This window comes from Magnolia sinica, chromosome 12, assembly GCF_029962835.1.
Source record: "Magnolia sinica isolate HGM2019 chromosome 12, MsV1, whole genome shotgun sequence".
Classification (NCBI taxonomy): domain Eukaryota; kingdom Viridiplantae; phylum Streptophyta; class Magnoliopsida; order Magnoliales; family Magnoliaceae; genus Magnolia; species Magnolia sinica.
In genome coordinates this window covers 9,320,849-9,336,199 of record NC_080584.1, presented here as the reverse complement: position 1 = coordinate 9,336,199, position 15,351 = coordinate 9,320,849, and the positions used below count along the sequence as shown (strand labels likewise).

The 15,351-nt window shown below is 43.5% G+C and overlaps 1 protein-coding gene across 1 annotated transcript in view; it reads left to right on the top strand.

Moving 5' to 3' along the window:
- LOC131219916 (probable LRR receptor-like serine/threonine-protein kinase At1g56140) overlaps positions 1–15,351 on the top strand; it is a 57,575-nt gene that overhangs the window by 26,383 nt on the left and 15,841 nt on the right. Inside the window, exons 16-18 of the mRNA XM_058214902.1 lie at positions 5,035–5,466; positions 10,555–10,752; positions 10,845–10,988. Coding sequence (XP_058070885.1) covers positions 5,035–5,466; positions 10,555–10,752; positions 10,845–10,988 — 774 coding nt within the window. The remainder of the gene's footprint in view (positions 1–5,034; positions 5,467–10,554; positions 10,753–10,844; positions 10,989–15,351) is intronic.

Sequence of the window (15,351 nt, the reverse complement as noted above, 5' to 3'; positions counted from 1 at the left end):
GACCCCAGTTATTGCCTGGATTTATGAACATGGTACTGTTTAATGGCCCAATTTAATCGTGTTTGTGCTGCAAGGTGTGTTTAGAAGCTTGGACTGAAATAGGGTGCTAAAAGCATGGATTTAATGCTCTGAAGTCACCAAGGCAAGGGAAAGACCTCAGGGGATTAAGATCAATGGATTTACATGTCAGAGATCCGAGAAAACTGAAAAACTGAAGCTCAAGTGGCCTGAAAGACATCCAGAATGCAAGATCACAGGGTTTCTACCATCCGTCTAACTCGAAACTTTATACATGGCCCGAGGGCTATAAATTAACCGTAAAAATAAAATGTTAGCTATTGGATCCCTGTGAAAGTGGCCCAACAGATAGATCAGACACCAAATCATCGAATTGGGGCCCACATGGTATCTGGATATGCTTCAATTTTCTTCTCAACGCCTTAAAAGAGACGAAAAAACAGATGGACGGTGAAGATTTTTCATAAACATCACATGTGGACCCCACCAGCCGTGCTTTTGCACAGTGCACAAGTGCACTGGATCCAGAGCACCCGGTCAGCGGGCACTGACCCGTTCCCACACTCACGCGAAAGACAGCGGACGGACGTTGTTCATCCGTTTTGCAGTAGTGGGGCCAACCCATCATACATATGTATGATCTGGACCGTCCATTGTGTCCGGATGGTGGGGACGACCACAATCATAGTGACCTTTTAGTCCATGCACCCGATCACAAGAAAGTTGCGTTCAAACTTGAGATGGACGACGGAATGAAGATCTCATGGTACACCACGGTTGGGATCCAAAACCAAGAAAGTCTGGATGGTTTTTCGTCCTGAAGCTAATGGATGGAGTGGATTTTACACCTGGCATCAATCAATGGTCCACCGACCATTACAGAGCCGCGGCGTAGCTTCTGTTTTGCAACAGGGGTTGCGGTTTTCCTTTGTGGGCCACTACCGTACACCAAAGGTCTAATCCGAACCATCCATTAGGAGTCCACGGGCCCTCTCATCCAAGCCTAGGTGACGAAATTTCAAGAAACAACGAAGATCGGTTTTCAACCGTCTAAACGGAGGACGAATGGTGCAATGAAAAGTTATGTGGGTCACACTGAAACCAATAAAAAGCTGTTGCTTCCAGAATGGTTTTACGAGGGAAAACTAATGGATGGAGTGGATTTCCATGAAGACACCGATCATGGGCTCCACCAAGAATCAGCGTAAGCTGATTTACGCAGGTTGCGCGTCCGGAGAGACCCGGACGATCTGGGTCATTCTGCAAGCTTGGCTCAGATCGAACCATTGATCCTAGCCATCCAAATCATTCTTACGGGGTGGCCGACCATCGCCAAGGAGCCTGAACGGCTCAGATCTTGCACTTGGCGGATCGTTTCGCTGAACATCTCACCCAGACGCACCTACTGCGTCTCTTTTCGCTGCGGAGATGCTGCGAACAGTACTCTCACTGACTCTAGCTTCCGACCCTTCCCTGCTATAAAAGAAAGAGAAAAAGAGAGAGAGGGGGATCCATTCCTTGGACATGTGCAGCCGTGGAGGCTAGGTGGTGGAGCAACAAGGGAGAGAAAGAGAGTGTAGTTTAGATTCTTTTCTTTCTTTTTGGTTTTCTTTGTTTCATGTGGTTAGCTAAACCTCTTATCTGGGGCAAAGAGGTGAAGCTTGTAGTGTGATTGGGGTGTTAGCTTTGCTTTGATATATGTTTATTGAACTCTCATTGATGCTAGTTTGATTATAAGGAATGTTTTAGTTTTTAATGATTTGTTGTGACTCAAATTACAATGGATCTGCGATAGCTTGAGATATTCTATTTTCATATATTGAGATTGTGAACTTGGGAACCCTGTTGTTCACCATCGTCTCATGGGCATGGTTGGGAGATGGAACCCTTCCTAACTTTCATAATTCTCTCATGATTGGTTGTGAGATTAGTAAATTGTTGTTGTTTGTAGTCTCCTGGGGCATGGTTAGGTGATGAAATCACTTCCAAATCTTTGTCATTCTTATCTATTGATGATTAGACCCATGAGAAGTTCAGAGATCTGACAAATCTCTTCTTACCAACTGGATGGGATAAGACTCCAATTCCAATTGTGTCCTTGAATCATTGCTAGGTAGCTTCCTAATTGCTACAAGTGGATCCTTGGCACCCTAGTTTTCCACCTTTAAATTTACAAGTTTTAGATTAATATTTCATCATTATTCCCTCATACTCACTTGATTTAGATTTCATCTTAATCTAGTTTTAGTTCTACTTAATTTCAAATTATGTACAGGTTTCAGTCCCTTGGGATTCAACCTCGGTCTCACCGAGTTTATTATTACATCACAATCCTATACTTGGGGAGTAAACAGTGAGCCGTAGAGGAGACAGGGTTGCAGTGATAGATGAGTGGCCGATCAATAATGAACCGACTAGGGAGATCCGCACTGTCTTTGGAGGCCATGGAGGTGGAGGTGACTCGAAAAATGCTCGAAAGGAATACACCAGAAGCATTAGTCGTCCCGAAGAAGAAGTCCTGTTAATTGGGAGACCTCTAAAAGAACAAAAGGTGGAGAAACACAGCATGACCTTCACTGAAGAAGATGCCCGAGCAATCCACCACCCACACGATGATGCGATAGTGGTCACCTTGAACATAGCTAATTTAAAGGTGTTTCGGATTCTCGCCGACACCAGATCGTCTGCTGATTGCCCAAGCTTTCGACAAGATGGGAGTAGGTCGATCCCTACTTCGACCCATCAGAACCCCGTTGCTCAGTTTCTCTGGTGGGAAGATCATATCTGAAGGGGCAATTCAGCTTCTACTCTCAGCTAGGGACGGACAAAACCAAGTCACCACAATGATTAACTTCTTGGTAGTAGATTGGTCTTCCATTTTCAATGCTATCATTGGCCAACCATCTCTAAATGCCCTATGAGTTGTGGTCTCGACCTATCACTTGGCCATGAAGTTCCCGACCGATCAAGGGGTCGGGTTAGTAAAGAGCGACCAACATTACGCCCGACAGTGCTATTACTAAGAACCCCACACCAAACAATGACTATTACTTTCCTGGATCCGCATGAAGAATTCGAGGAAAGAAGTCACCCTATGGAAGACCTTGTTCCCGTTCCACTGGACGAGTCTGACCCATCCACAACCGTCCAAATTAGGTCATCCAAATTAGGGATGTCCAAATTAGGTCGTCCCTAAGAGCACCACTATCGCCCCGTGAAGAATCCGAGGAAAGAAGTTGCCCGACAGTTCTCACACTGATAATCGATCATTAGTGGATGTCAACCCCGACCATTATTGTAAGACAATCTTGATCGTTATTGTATACCAACTTTGACTGTGTTAAATATTGACAACCTTGATTGTTATTGTATACCAACCTCGACCTTGCCAAACCTTGATAATCTCGATATAAAGAAAATGTTGACAACCTCGAGCGTTATTATATGTCAACCTCGATCATGCCAACTGTGGACAACCTTGATCTGAAGTAATACAGGTTGTCATCATTCCTAAAGCACGTGATCACAACCCACAATAGCAAAAATTCAAATATTGTCCACATACCTTCATTTTTCATTTCTATAGTTTTCAGTTGTGAAAGAAGGCATTTTACGGAAAGTACAAGAAGCCGGAGACGAAAAGATGATGACGGATGGTGAAATAACAGAGTCGGAATGGGTGGAGGTGGATCCTAGAGAAGAAACTTCAAAATGTAGAGGTAGGGTTGAGGTCGAGATTCGAAATGGGACCCTGCAATCATTTTTGGCATTATAAATTCCTTTCTGTACATCTTTAGGTCCCATCTTCAACTTTTGGTCAAATCCGCTCCACCCGTTCTCTACGAAATTTTCAATAAGGTAAATGTCTAGAGAATTAATAAAATCTTCAGATCTGGTGGCCCACAACACAACAAGACAATAGGTATTGTTCCAGCAAACCGTTGATCTTTTCTTCTCACTATGGGCCAGTGATAGCTTGAAATAGTGTAAAGTTCACACATTCTTATGAAAATCATAATCCACGAATATTATCAACGGATTAAATCTACCTTTTGATGGGCCTCGTGATCAAACGGATTGGATCGACCTTTTTTTTTGGGCATTGGGAATCATAATTGTTGAAGCTTCTCTCTCATGTAAGTTTTTGTTGCACCTACATATGATTAACCACGAACGGTACAAAGTCAGCTCTGTGGGGCCCACAGTGATGTTTGTATGTCATCTAACATATTCATAATATCACAAATACATGGATGAAGGCGGAAAGCAAAGATATCATATTTATTGAAAAGGTCTATGGCCCACATGGTATTTTTCAATGGTTGCATGCATGCAACTCATACTATTTATTATGGTGTGGTCCACTTCATCTATAAGTAAGCACCGTTTATTGGGCTACTATATATTACGATGAGCTGGTACAATTGATGGATGGTATAGATTAAAAACTTAAATCACAATGAGCCCATAGCTAGATACATTACCATCCAGCATATGACTTAGAGCCGTTGTCCTTTCTTCATTCATCATTACCTTTCCTAGTGTGCAGGCAAATATGTTTTCACGACCTATCTGATGACTGGTATAAGAATATTTGAAACGTTCCTTTCTTTTTTGAAATTTGATCATACAACAGCGCTAGTAATGTTAAAATCCCCTTTAAAAAAAAAAAAAAAAAAACCCATTCAAGTTTTAGCAAGGCATGCATGTCCTAGCATTGTGAGTTGACCATCCTGGATTTTGTGCCGAGCATTTACATCATGGGACCCTCCTGATGGACAGGCTGTATATCGCACATGTGATGGCATGCATATGGGCCACCTTAGACATGCATGTAGGATTAGCAAACTGGTACAAATATATATATATATATATTCAATTACATATGGCGGAACTCGTGTATTCCATTAATTACAGTTTGCCGAATTAGACACTCCATAGCAGTCTCTGATTCGGATGCACACAACTATATTCATGCAACGCAGCCTTTGATCAATGTCCCTATTTGGTTCACAGATTCTGCATTTGCAATAAATTGTGGGGGTCCAGAGATAACATCGGAAGATGGAATGGTGTATGATGGTGATGTCGATGCTCTCGGTCCAGCAACATATTATCTAGACAACGTGAGAAGGGTGGCCGTCAGTAATGTTATGGTGCATCGTAACAACGAAAATGATTTGAAGACTACAAACTATCAGTCTCAGATTACGAATACTTCAGACCCAGAGCTGTTTTGGACAACAAGGATATCACAAGGATCGCTGAGATACTACAAGCTTGGGCTTGTGAACGGACAATATAAAGTGACTCTACAATTCGCTGATATACAAATGATAGATTCAAATACTCAGAGTGGCTTTGGAAGGCGTGTATTGGACATTTCTGCAGATTCAAATACTCAGAGGGCCTTAGGAAGGCGTGTATTCGACATTTTTTCCCAGGTGCGTACGATATAGTTTAAAAGTGAATGTTGTAGTGTATATAGTTTAAAAGGTGTGGTTACATTCCTTTCTAGCGGTGGCAATCGGTCCGGTTCTGGTCAGTTGGGGCCTGACTGATTTACTAAATGGGCCATGGATACAGTCCTGAAGCTCACCTATGTCCTAATATGAGAGGATGTGGTCCAACTCTTTAGCAGATTCCTATGCTCTTCTTTTTGCTGTTTTAGGAGATATGATAAGAGAGGCCGAAGGTTTCTGTGGTTTGCCCTCCTGAACCTTACCGTACATGCTCTGTTCATATATATATATATATATATATATATATATATATATATATATATATATATATATATATATATATATATATATATACACACACACACACACACACACACACGGAAACGCTCACCTGCGAACCAGTTCGTACGTACTATGTACGAGCTTTTTTGAGAACCCGTCATACGTGATGTGGATCCAAAATCTGAACTGTTCATGTGAAGCAGCACCTCCTGAAACCCCCCAGACCTAAGTTTTACTTTGATCTAAAACTTTGATGGGCCATGAAAAATGAAAACAGTTTTCTCCCTTGATTTGCATTTCTCTTTACTATGGCCCACCAGAATATTATATTAGGGTGAAAATTTGTCACATGAGGTTTTATGGAATTCCGCATCACATGGACCGTTCAGATTAGACAAACATGGCATCTGTGCAAAGGTGCGCACGTGCGTACGTGCGCAGGGGAGCATGACTCTGTGTGTGTGTGTATAAAAACTGTTTTTTTTTAAAAAAAATAAAATAAATGTGAGTGCATCAATAATGCTAGACAATGCATAGTTTAGGATATTGTACGATGGAAACTTATCATGTATACCTTTTTTTATTTTTTATTTTTAAACGATGTTTTCAGTTCTAACTATGTAATCATGTCTCTTTTAACCAAGGCCTCTACCAGCAAGATTCGGTCCTTGGAAAGGGATCTGGGCATGTTGGTATCAACTTTTTCCATTGCTGGATAACCACGTCAAGTGGCAGATTCGTAGCAAGGATATTAACGTGCGGAAGGACGACTGGTCCGGCCTCAGAAAGCTAGATGCGTGGGTTGTCGACTAGATTCTGGTCTCGATCCAAGGTCTTCAAGTGAAAGACATTCTTGGGCCATAAGGTGTCGTAGCTCCGAATCTCATTTCCTCCCTGTTGCCAAATGGCGTATGGAAGCTTATCTCCGAAGAAGGGTCTGCTTGTCTAAGGGGAGGGATATGCAAGTATGGCATTTATCTCTGTCTGGGGACTTCCAGGTAGGCTCAATGTGGCACCTAATCATAACGGAGGAAACAAGGAAAGTTTGGGCCAGGTGGGTGTGGCACTCTAAGATGCCCCCAAAAATATTGACTTTCGTGTGGAAGCTCCTACAGTGTGTAGTGTTGGTTAACGACAGGATCAGGTCCAAGGGGGTTCAGGTAGCATCAAAGTGAAATTGTTGTGGTCCTGAATCCCCCTCGTTTGAGAAAATATTGGATCATCTCTTCATGTCAGGGGATTTTGCATGTAAGGGGTGGGTGTTTTTCTCCAAGCAATGGGATGTTCCCATACTTGGCCAGCCTTCAATTCTGGGTTGAGCCACTCTTTGGTGGAGGAAAGCATTGTCTGCAGACTGTTTTGGAGATTTAACAACTTTGCCTCCTGCCCTCATATTCTAGGGACTTGGAAGGAGCAATGTAGGAGTTGTTTTCGACGGTTCGCCAGTGAACCCGATTAAAGTCATCTCTCACTTCCAGCATTGGCTCAAGCAATTGGGCAATTCCTTCCTCAGCCTAGGGACAACCATGCTTTGCATCAGCAAACTTTGCAAGCCATGGGTATCTTTCCAAGGCAGCCCCACTCTCCCTCTTTTAGCGTGGTTAAGTGGCACACACGGGAGGATGACTAGATCAAAATTAATGTAGATAGCTCCTCTAGAGGTAATCCCGGGCTTTTTGGCAGTGGAGGTTTTTTGTTAATGCGTTGATTTGTGTACCTTATTTGTCAATTATGTGTGTCTATGCATCAAAGAAATGGTTGAGCCCTTGAAAGGTAAAGACCGAAGACACATGAAGAGTGGAGCATCAAGGAAGTAATGAACAAGTACATGAAGTACCTTGATAACCCTAACCTTCACATAAAACAACCCTTAAACCTCTAGATGATCTTAACCCTATAAGTGAATCTTGTTGATCATCCCTTAGCCTTATAACCAAAATTGGAATATAATAAGTAAGGCTAAAAGAGATACAAAGTTGTTGTGAAATCATATGCCCAAAACAGAAGTTTTCGAGTGGTCATTGATCCTACTAACAGGCTGTCGATAGGACTCAATGGAATCGAATAACCACTCGTTCTTATCGAAGAATGAGTCCAGCAACCCAACCGATATAATTCTGAATTTTCTCGATGGGATCGATTGACTATTCGATTTTATCAAATGGCCTTTCCATCCGATCAACAGTCATTAACTAGCCATTTTATAGTTGTTACAAATCGAGTTCTTATAAAATGGCATTCGGTTCTTAGGCAAAATGAGGGGTTTTAGGTGCAATAGAAGGCTAGTTTTTTTTTTTTTTTTTTTCCAAAAGAAAGGTGGGAACACACCACCTTTTGTATTTTTATTTAAACAAGAAAGGGGAAGCACTAGGCTGTATAGCTCTAAATCTATATTTGGGCAGGACCACTCAAAAAAACTAGGAGCCCGCCTATCATAAAGAACTACAAAGGAAAGACAAAGGAGAAGAGAGGAGAGAGCACGAGAACGGATGGGGGTTAGGCCGCAAGTAAGTTCCCCAACCCGACCTTGTCGAGGAAAAGGCTAGGTTATTCCACATTAATATCCCATATTCTAGACCTCTAATCCTATGAGTTTCAAGTCATCTTCATGAGCTTTAACACTCTAATGAGGATTTCAACTTCCTGTGAGAAGATGAACTTGAACTCCATCATTTTTTAAAGATTAGACCAAATCATCTAGGCATATCATTTGTTTAAATCATCTAGAAGACCATTCTAGGTGAATCCTCTTAAAATTTAACTATCCTATTAGTCGTAAGAGATTCTACCAACCTTCTATCACCTTGGTCACCTTAATGGAGCAGTGCATGCAAGGTATTTGATCTTGGAACTGAAGCATTAGCAAAGTATCAGCATCAACGATCAGAAGAGCAAAAGGAGATTTGATTGAAGAACGAGAGAGCATCGATCAAGCAACCCGAAACGACACATCAAAGGGACTTAATTCCACAAGTGTCGATTAGTAAGTCTATACTCTCTTTCCTTTTATAGGATCGAGGGTAAGAGTTTGTAATCCAAACTTGATAGGTTCTTGTATAGGCCTAGTTTGCTTCTTTTGAATAACCCAACTGTGGGGCCTACTTTTCATGACTATCAGTCAATCAAGCCCATTGATACCCTTTGCACTTTTTGTCCCTAATCATGCATGCATCCTTTCCCATTGCACTTATAATGTGGTGGGCCTATTTAGGCATGGGACAAATTATGATCTTTTGAAAAATCGGGCTATCTTGGTTGTTGGATGTGATCTAGAATGCCTGCAGGTTTAAACGACAATCTCGCATTGGACCCACCTACCATCCACTACATCAATTTAAACTGTCGGAACTGATCAGCCCAATCCATCGCATTGATTGAGCCGCTTGAGATGATCAGGACCACATGAGATGATCCATTACACTGATTGATTGGGATGAGATGAGATGATCAAATCCATCCGTCACATTGATTAGGACCACATGAGATGATTGGATCCATCCATTACACTGATCGGAACCACATGAGATGATTGGACCCATCCATTCCATTGATTGGTTACAATGGGGATTTGGTTGGTTTGATCAATCAAGCTTGCTTGAATATGATCAATCGGGCCGGCCCATTTGAATCCATCTATTACATCGATACAATCCTTATAAGTCTAATTTGATTGACCAAGGATTTAATGATTTGATCGGTAGGATCCATCGGCTTGATTGGGCCTGGTTGAGTCTTGATAGGGTACAGTCATTAGGTTAATCAATTTTATCCACTTTGGTACATCAGGGCCATCGAGATGGATCATCATGATGGATTGGGCCAATGGGCCCCCTCTTGCAGATTAGGTCCAACAATCTTAAGATGGTCAAAAAGAAAGTGCTTATGCTTTCTTGAAGTATGAATGTTTGGGCAGTCCCGAAAATATCAAATCACCACCCTTTGCGAATGTGTTTCTGCTTATACAATTTGGGAATTCATTATTAATGCAGGGGCATTTTCACACTGGGCTCGAGTGAGGTCACCTGTGGGATATAGGGGCACACTCGGGATGGGTGACCGATGCAATTTGGGGCCCACGGGGGGAGGTCTCGTGTTCGAGACTCCTTACCAGGGGTGAATAATTCACATTTCACACCGGGCTCAAGTGGGGTAGCCCGTGGGATGTAGGGACACACTCGGGGTGGGTGACCCATATGATTTGGGGCCCACAAAGGGGGTTCGGCCGAAGTCCTAACCCGTGCGATGTGGGGGCCTAGGCTATGAGATAAAAGGATTAATTCATCATACTCTAACAGTTCGAGCTTTTAGAGCAAGTGGTTAATTGTCCTAAATCAAATTGGTATCAGAGCGGGAGGTCCCGTGTTCGAGACTCCTCACCGGGGGTGATTAATGCAGGGGCATTTTCACACTGGGCTCGAGTGGGGTCGCCTATGGGATACAGGGGTACACTTGGGGTGGGTGACCCATGGAATTTGGGGCCCACGGGGGAGGTCTCATGTCCGAAACTCCTTATCAGGGGTGATTAATGCATATTTCACACCGGGTTCGAGTGGGGTAGCCCGTGGGATGCGGGGACAGACTCGGGGTGGGCGGCCCATGTGATTTGGGGCCCACGAAGGGGGTTCGGCCGAGGTCCTAACCCATGTGATGTGGGGGCCTGGGCTATGAGATAAATGGATTAATTCGTCATACTCTAATAGTTCAAGCTTTTAGAGCAAGTGGTTAATTGTCCTGCATCAATTATGACCATATTCCCATTTAGTTTTGATACTTTATTAATTGCTTTTCTAAGGTAATCTCCCATTTAAAGATTTTGATATAAGAAAGACGGCAGGTGGAGTCTCTAATAGAGTAGTTTTGAAGAGTTTCAAGGTTAATGTATCTAAGAATTTCCTTGACATCCATCTCTTTTGGGCTGGAAAAGGGACTTGTTGCATACCTGCTGAGGGTACTTATGGGCCATCCATTACGGCCATCAACATCACTCCACGTAATATATCTTCAAAATTGAGTATTAGAATTAAATTCTATAGTCTCTATATATTCAATACTAACAGATGAATTTCTTGGCTTTACTTTTAGAATTCCCACCGAAGCAAACAGGAAAGAAGAACAAGACTCTTTTGATTGTTGGGATTGTAATTGGTGCTGGTGCTTTGAGTTTTATATCCATTTTTGCAATATTTATTTGGATACGAAGGAGCAGGCACATTGATGAAGATAAAGGTAATACCAATATTGCTAAGTTAGGGTGTGTTTGGATGCTCAACTGAACTGGATTGAAATTCATTAAATGCAATGCAGAGGATCATTTTTAAGTCATATAACAACTTGAAATGGTAGTAATAGCAATCTGGGGGCTACCGTACTGTTCAGTTAGCTTCCGCGGTCCTTCCGGTCAAATTTCGGCAACCTTCGCACCGTATTCGGTGTTTGCGCACGATCCTAAGCCAGTCCTGCATATTTTCGGCTGGGTCCGAAAGTTATATCATAACGACCGCGTCCGCCGAGGTTCCAACGCCGTGACTTGCGCACCGAACCGATACCAGGCAAGAAGATGCCGATCGGCGTTTATTCCGAAGAAACACCGCGTGTTGCGGATTCCGAGGGAATCTCTACAATTAGTCTCATCAATCAACCATTAAAGCATCCCATACCTCAAGTACAACAACCCATCTCCACCTTTTTCAAAAGTCTACCCTCTTTCCACCTCACCACTCCTCTTTTTCCATTTTCAACATCAACCATACCCCCCTTTTACAATTTTTTTCAACCCAAACCATCCCCCATCACTCCATCACCCATCTCTCTCTCTCTCTCTCTCTCTCTCTCTCTCTCTCTCTCTCTCTCTCTCTCCCTTACAAGTCTCTCTCTCATTTCAAACTCTCCCATAGCAAGTCCCATACGTATGAGTCCCCCATGGTGAGAAAATGGCATTTGTGAGGCCCACCTTTCCTACCCCTTCATCTCTCATCTCAACCATCCATTTCTCATCTTCCTCCATCAAAGAGTAGCACAAGGAGCTAAGGAAGCCAAGGGAGCAAGAAGATCAAGTGGTGGGTGCCTTGATAGGGTAGATTTTGATATTTTTAAGATGGGCCAAGTGAGGCCAACCGATCAATGGTTCGGATCTCACTTTGGACCCTATGATGTGGCCAATGGCCCACTTGGATCATCATGATCATTCCATGATGGGGCCATTCTCCATGGACCCCATCATGATGTTTACTTTCTTGCATATTTAGGGTCATCTAGACCGTCTGATTTAGTGGAGAAGGGATCTCTACCGTTGAATTTCAATTCCATGGACCCCACATGTAATGGGACCCACTTGATGTATGATTTAGTGCAAGGGAGGGCCCATAGTGCCGGGGGTCCCTCCATCACACGGTCTCACTCTCTATCTCTCTCCCTTTTTATTTTATTTATTTTATTTTTTATGTTAATGAGGTTATGTGGCCCGCTTGAATGGACCCCACCATGTAGTATGTATTTTATTTAAGTGGGGCCCACCTTATATGTGTACTACCCACACCATTCATCAGTGGTGGCCCACCTGAGCAGGCCACCTTGTATGGCAGACCGTCCAGCGTCTCTGGACGCTGGACGTTTAATTGGGAAAACACAAATGATAGCTTGGTTCAAGGCTTTGGGTGGCCCACTCATGTAGGCCCCACCTTGATGTATGTATTAGATCCATGCCGTTCATTCCTTTCCCAAGATGGTTTTAGGCGTTGAGCCAGAAGATGAGACCAATCAGACTCCCAGGCGGGTCATGACATGGCAAACAGTGGGCATACCATTGAAACATCCTCTATCACTTCTATACATTGAAACAGGCCCAATATTGGGCTTGTTTTGACTGTCGTGAGGCATGAAGAGCCATTGGACGGAGCAGATCTGCAAGAGGTGGACCCCACCTGCAAAATCCTTGAGAAATCAAAAATTAAAAAAAATAAATAAATAAATAAAAAGACACAACATGCAAATACCCAAGGAAGAAGAGCAAGGATGAATGGCAAAGAGAGGGCTGTAGCCGTGGGCCCCACCTTGATGTTTATAAACCATCTAAACCGTTCATAGGGTGGGCCACCCCCTGACATGGGCCCACCCCAAAAATCAGCTCGATCCAAGACTCAGGTGGCCCACACCATAATAAACAGTGGGACTGGACTTCTACCTTTGAGATCCCTTTGGGGTCCACAGAAGTTTTGGATCAGGGTGAAGTTTGTTTTCACCGTTCATCTAGGCCCATGTGGCCTTATCAACGGGTTGGATGACATAGAAACATTACGGTGGGCCCCACATGGAGCCCACACGGATGTATGTGTTTTATCTCCACCGTCCGCCTGGACGGTGGAGCTCGCTGTGTGTGTGTGTGCGTGTGTGTGTGGGTGCGTGTGTGTGCTGGTGTGTGTATATATATTTATATATAATATTATATTATATATAATATTATATGTTATATGTATATATATAATATTATATTATATATAATATTATATGTTACATATATAAATATATATATATATATTATATTATATATAATTTATTGATGGTGGGAGGCCCACCTCAGTACTTGTGGCCCATGGTTGAGGCCCACTTTGATGTATATATAGAGCCCATGGGTCGAGGCCCATTTAATGTATTAGGGGCCCATGGGTCAGGCCCATTAAGATGTAATGTGGCTAATGGGTTGAGGTCCATTTGATGCACGTATGGGGCCCAACTGGCGAGGCCCATTTGATATATATAAGGCCCATGTGAGTAGGCCCATTTGATGCATATATGGGACCCAACTGTCGAGGCCCATTTGACACATGGAAGGCCCATAAGATTAGGCCCATTTGATACGTTCTAAAGCCCACAGTTTATAGTCCATTGCAATGCACCTAAGGCCCATTGGCGCGGCCCAATGATGTGGCCCACTTGATGAATACAAGGCCCATATGATATGGCCCATTTGACGTATTTAAGGCCCAATGGGACGTGCCTAAGGTCCATTGCAATGTACGATCCCAACATGATTTATGTAATGATGTTTACGTCAGGGCTATGCCTTGGGAGCAATGGTGGTTTGACGTCCACATTGCAAGTATAGTGTGGTTAAATGTCCGCATTATGACTTTCCCTAGGGCCCATTGTTAGGCTCGTTATGTGTAGGCCGTCTAGGCCCACCTTCGTTATGCACGTCACCCATCCTATATAGCATGTTTAATTCCATGATTCATGATCATATGCATCATATGTATGCTTGATATGAGAAATGACTGATCATAGCATATGTCTTTGGGCAGATTGTTTAGGGACTCCCGTACAGGGGGTGTTGCCCTACATGAGCGCATGATACGCGCAGGATTGTTGTATGACTGGATAGTGTGATTCATGCATTCGCATTATGTGATATGGTTACTATACGCCCTAGCTACATCAGGGCCGTAGCCTCCATAGACGTATCGTGGTTGGCAGGATTGGATACCGGAAATACTGTTCTACATGGGGTGCGATAGATATCCCTGGGTGAAAGTCCCTAAACCCTTATGGTACCAGGAGGTTGCTCCAACGTCTAGACCGAGTGGATGCATGAGCGCTGAGTGCCGATTACCAGACGGTTGCGCTTTCCACTGTGTCGTGGTCGGTTGGAAGGGGGTGCGGCCTTACCCGCCCGAGAGTAGGGGGCAATGCTAGGCTGAGTCTGACCAGCTCGAGGAATGGGTCCGCTATTGACGAGCCGAGCCCGATATTGGCAGGCGGATAGTGAGGTCTTTTTCACTCACCTTATTGTGCGCGATGGGACGACAATCTGGCTTGGAGTATACTAGACCCCGGTAATATTCCAGATTTGAGCCGTATTGACATGTGGACTTAGATGAGGATTTGTATGCTTGAGTTGCATTTCGCATTGCATGGCCTTGGTATGGCCGACATCATTCATGCTTTGCATCGCATGGCCTTGGTACGGCTAATGGGATTCTTGGCATTCATCGGCATGTTTCGCATTACTCTGATACTGCATAACTACATTACCACCTTGAGCATACACTTTCACCACCCTCTAAGCTTTCTATAAGCTTATGCACGACCGTTGCGTGCAGGTGACGTTGGATCGCAGCAGCGCTGAGGCTTGGGCGCGTAGCTGATCTTTCTTGGAGCTTTTGATCTATCATCATTGTATTTCCCTTATGCTCATTGTACTTGTAAAGTTTTTTATTATAGTGGAAATGTGATGGAGTTTTTGGTTGTTGTTGTGGGTTATGCCTTTAGTTATGCTTATTACGAATCAAACTGATGTTGAAAATCCTCCTTGTAGCATCCCAGGATCGGAACCTGGCGAATGGGCGCTGGGAGCCGAGAATGGGGTTCTACGGAGGCTGTCGACGCTGGATTCGGTGATCGAAAATTTTGTGAGCCCGATTTTCGAGTTTGGGGCGTGACAGAAGTTGGTATCAGAGCATAACTCGGGAATAACCAAAAACAACATTACATGTCTGCTATGAATGATTTAAGTCCTAAGTTCGGATAGCCTAGCGATCTTTTATTACCGACCCTTAACGAGCGTGCCTCCGAGAGTTTTCAAAGTTGATAGGCA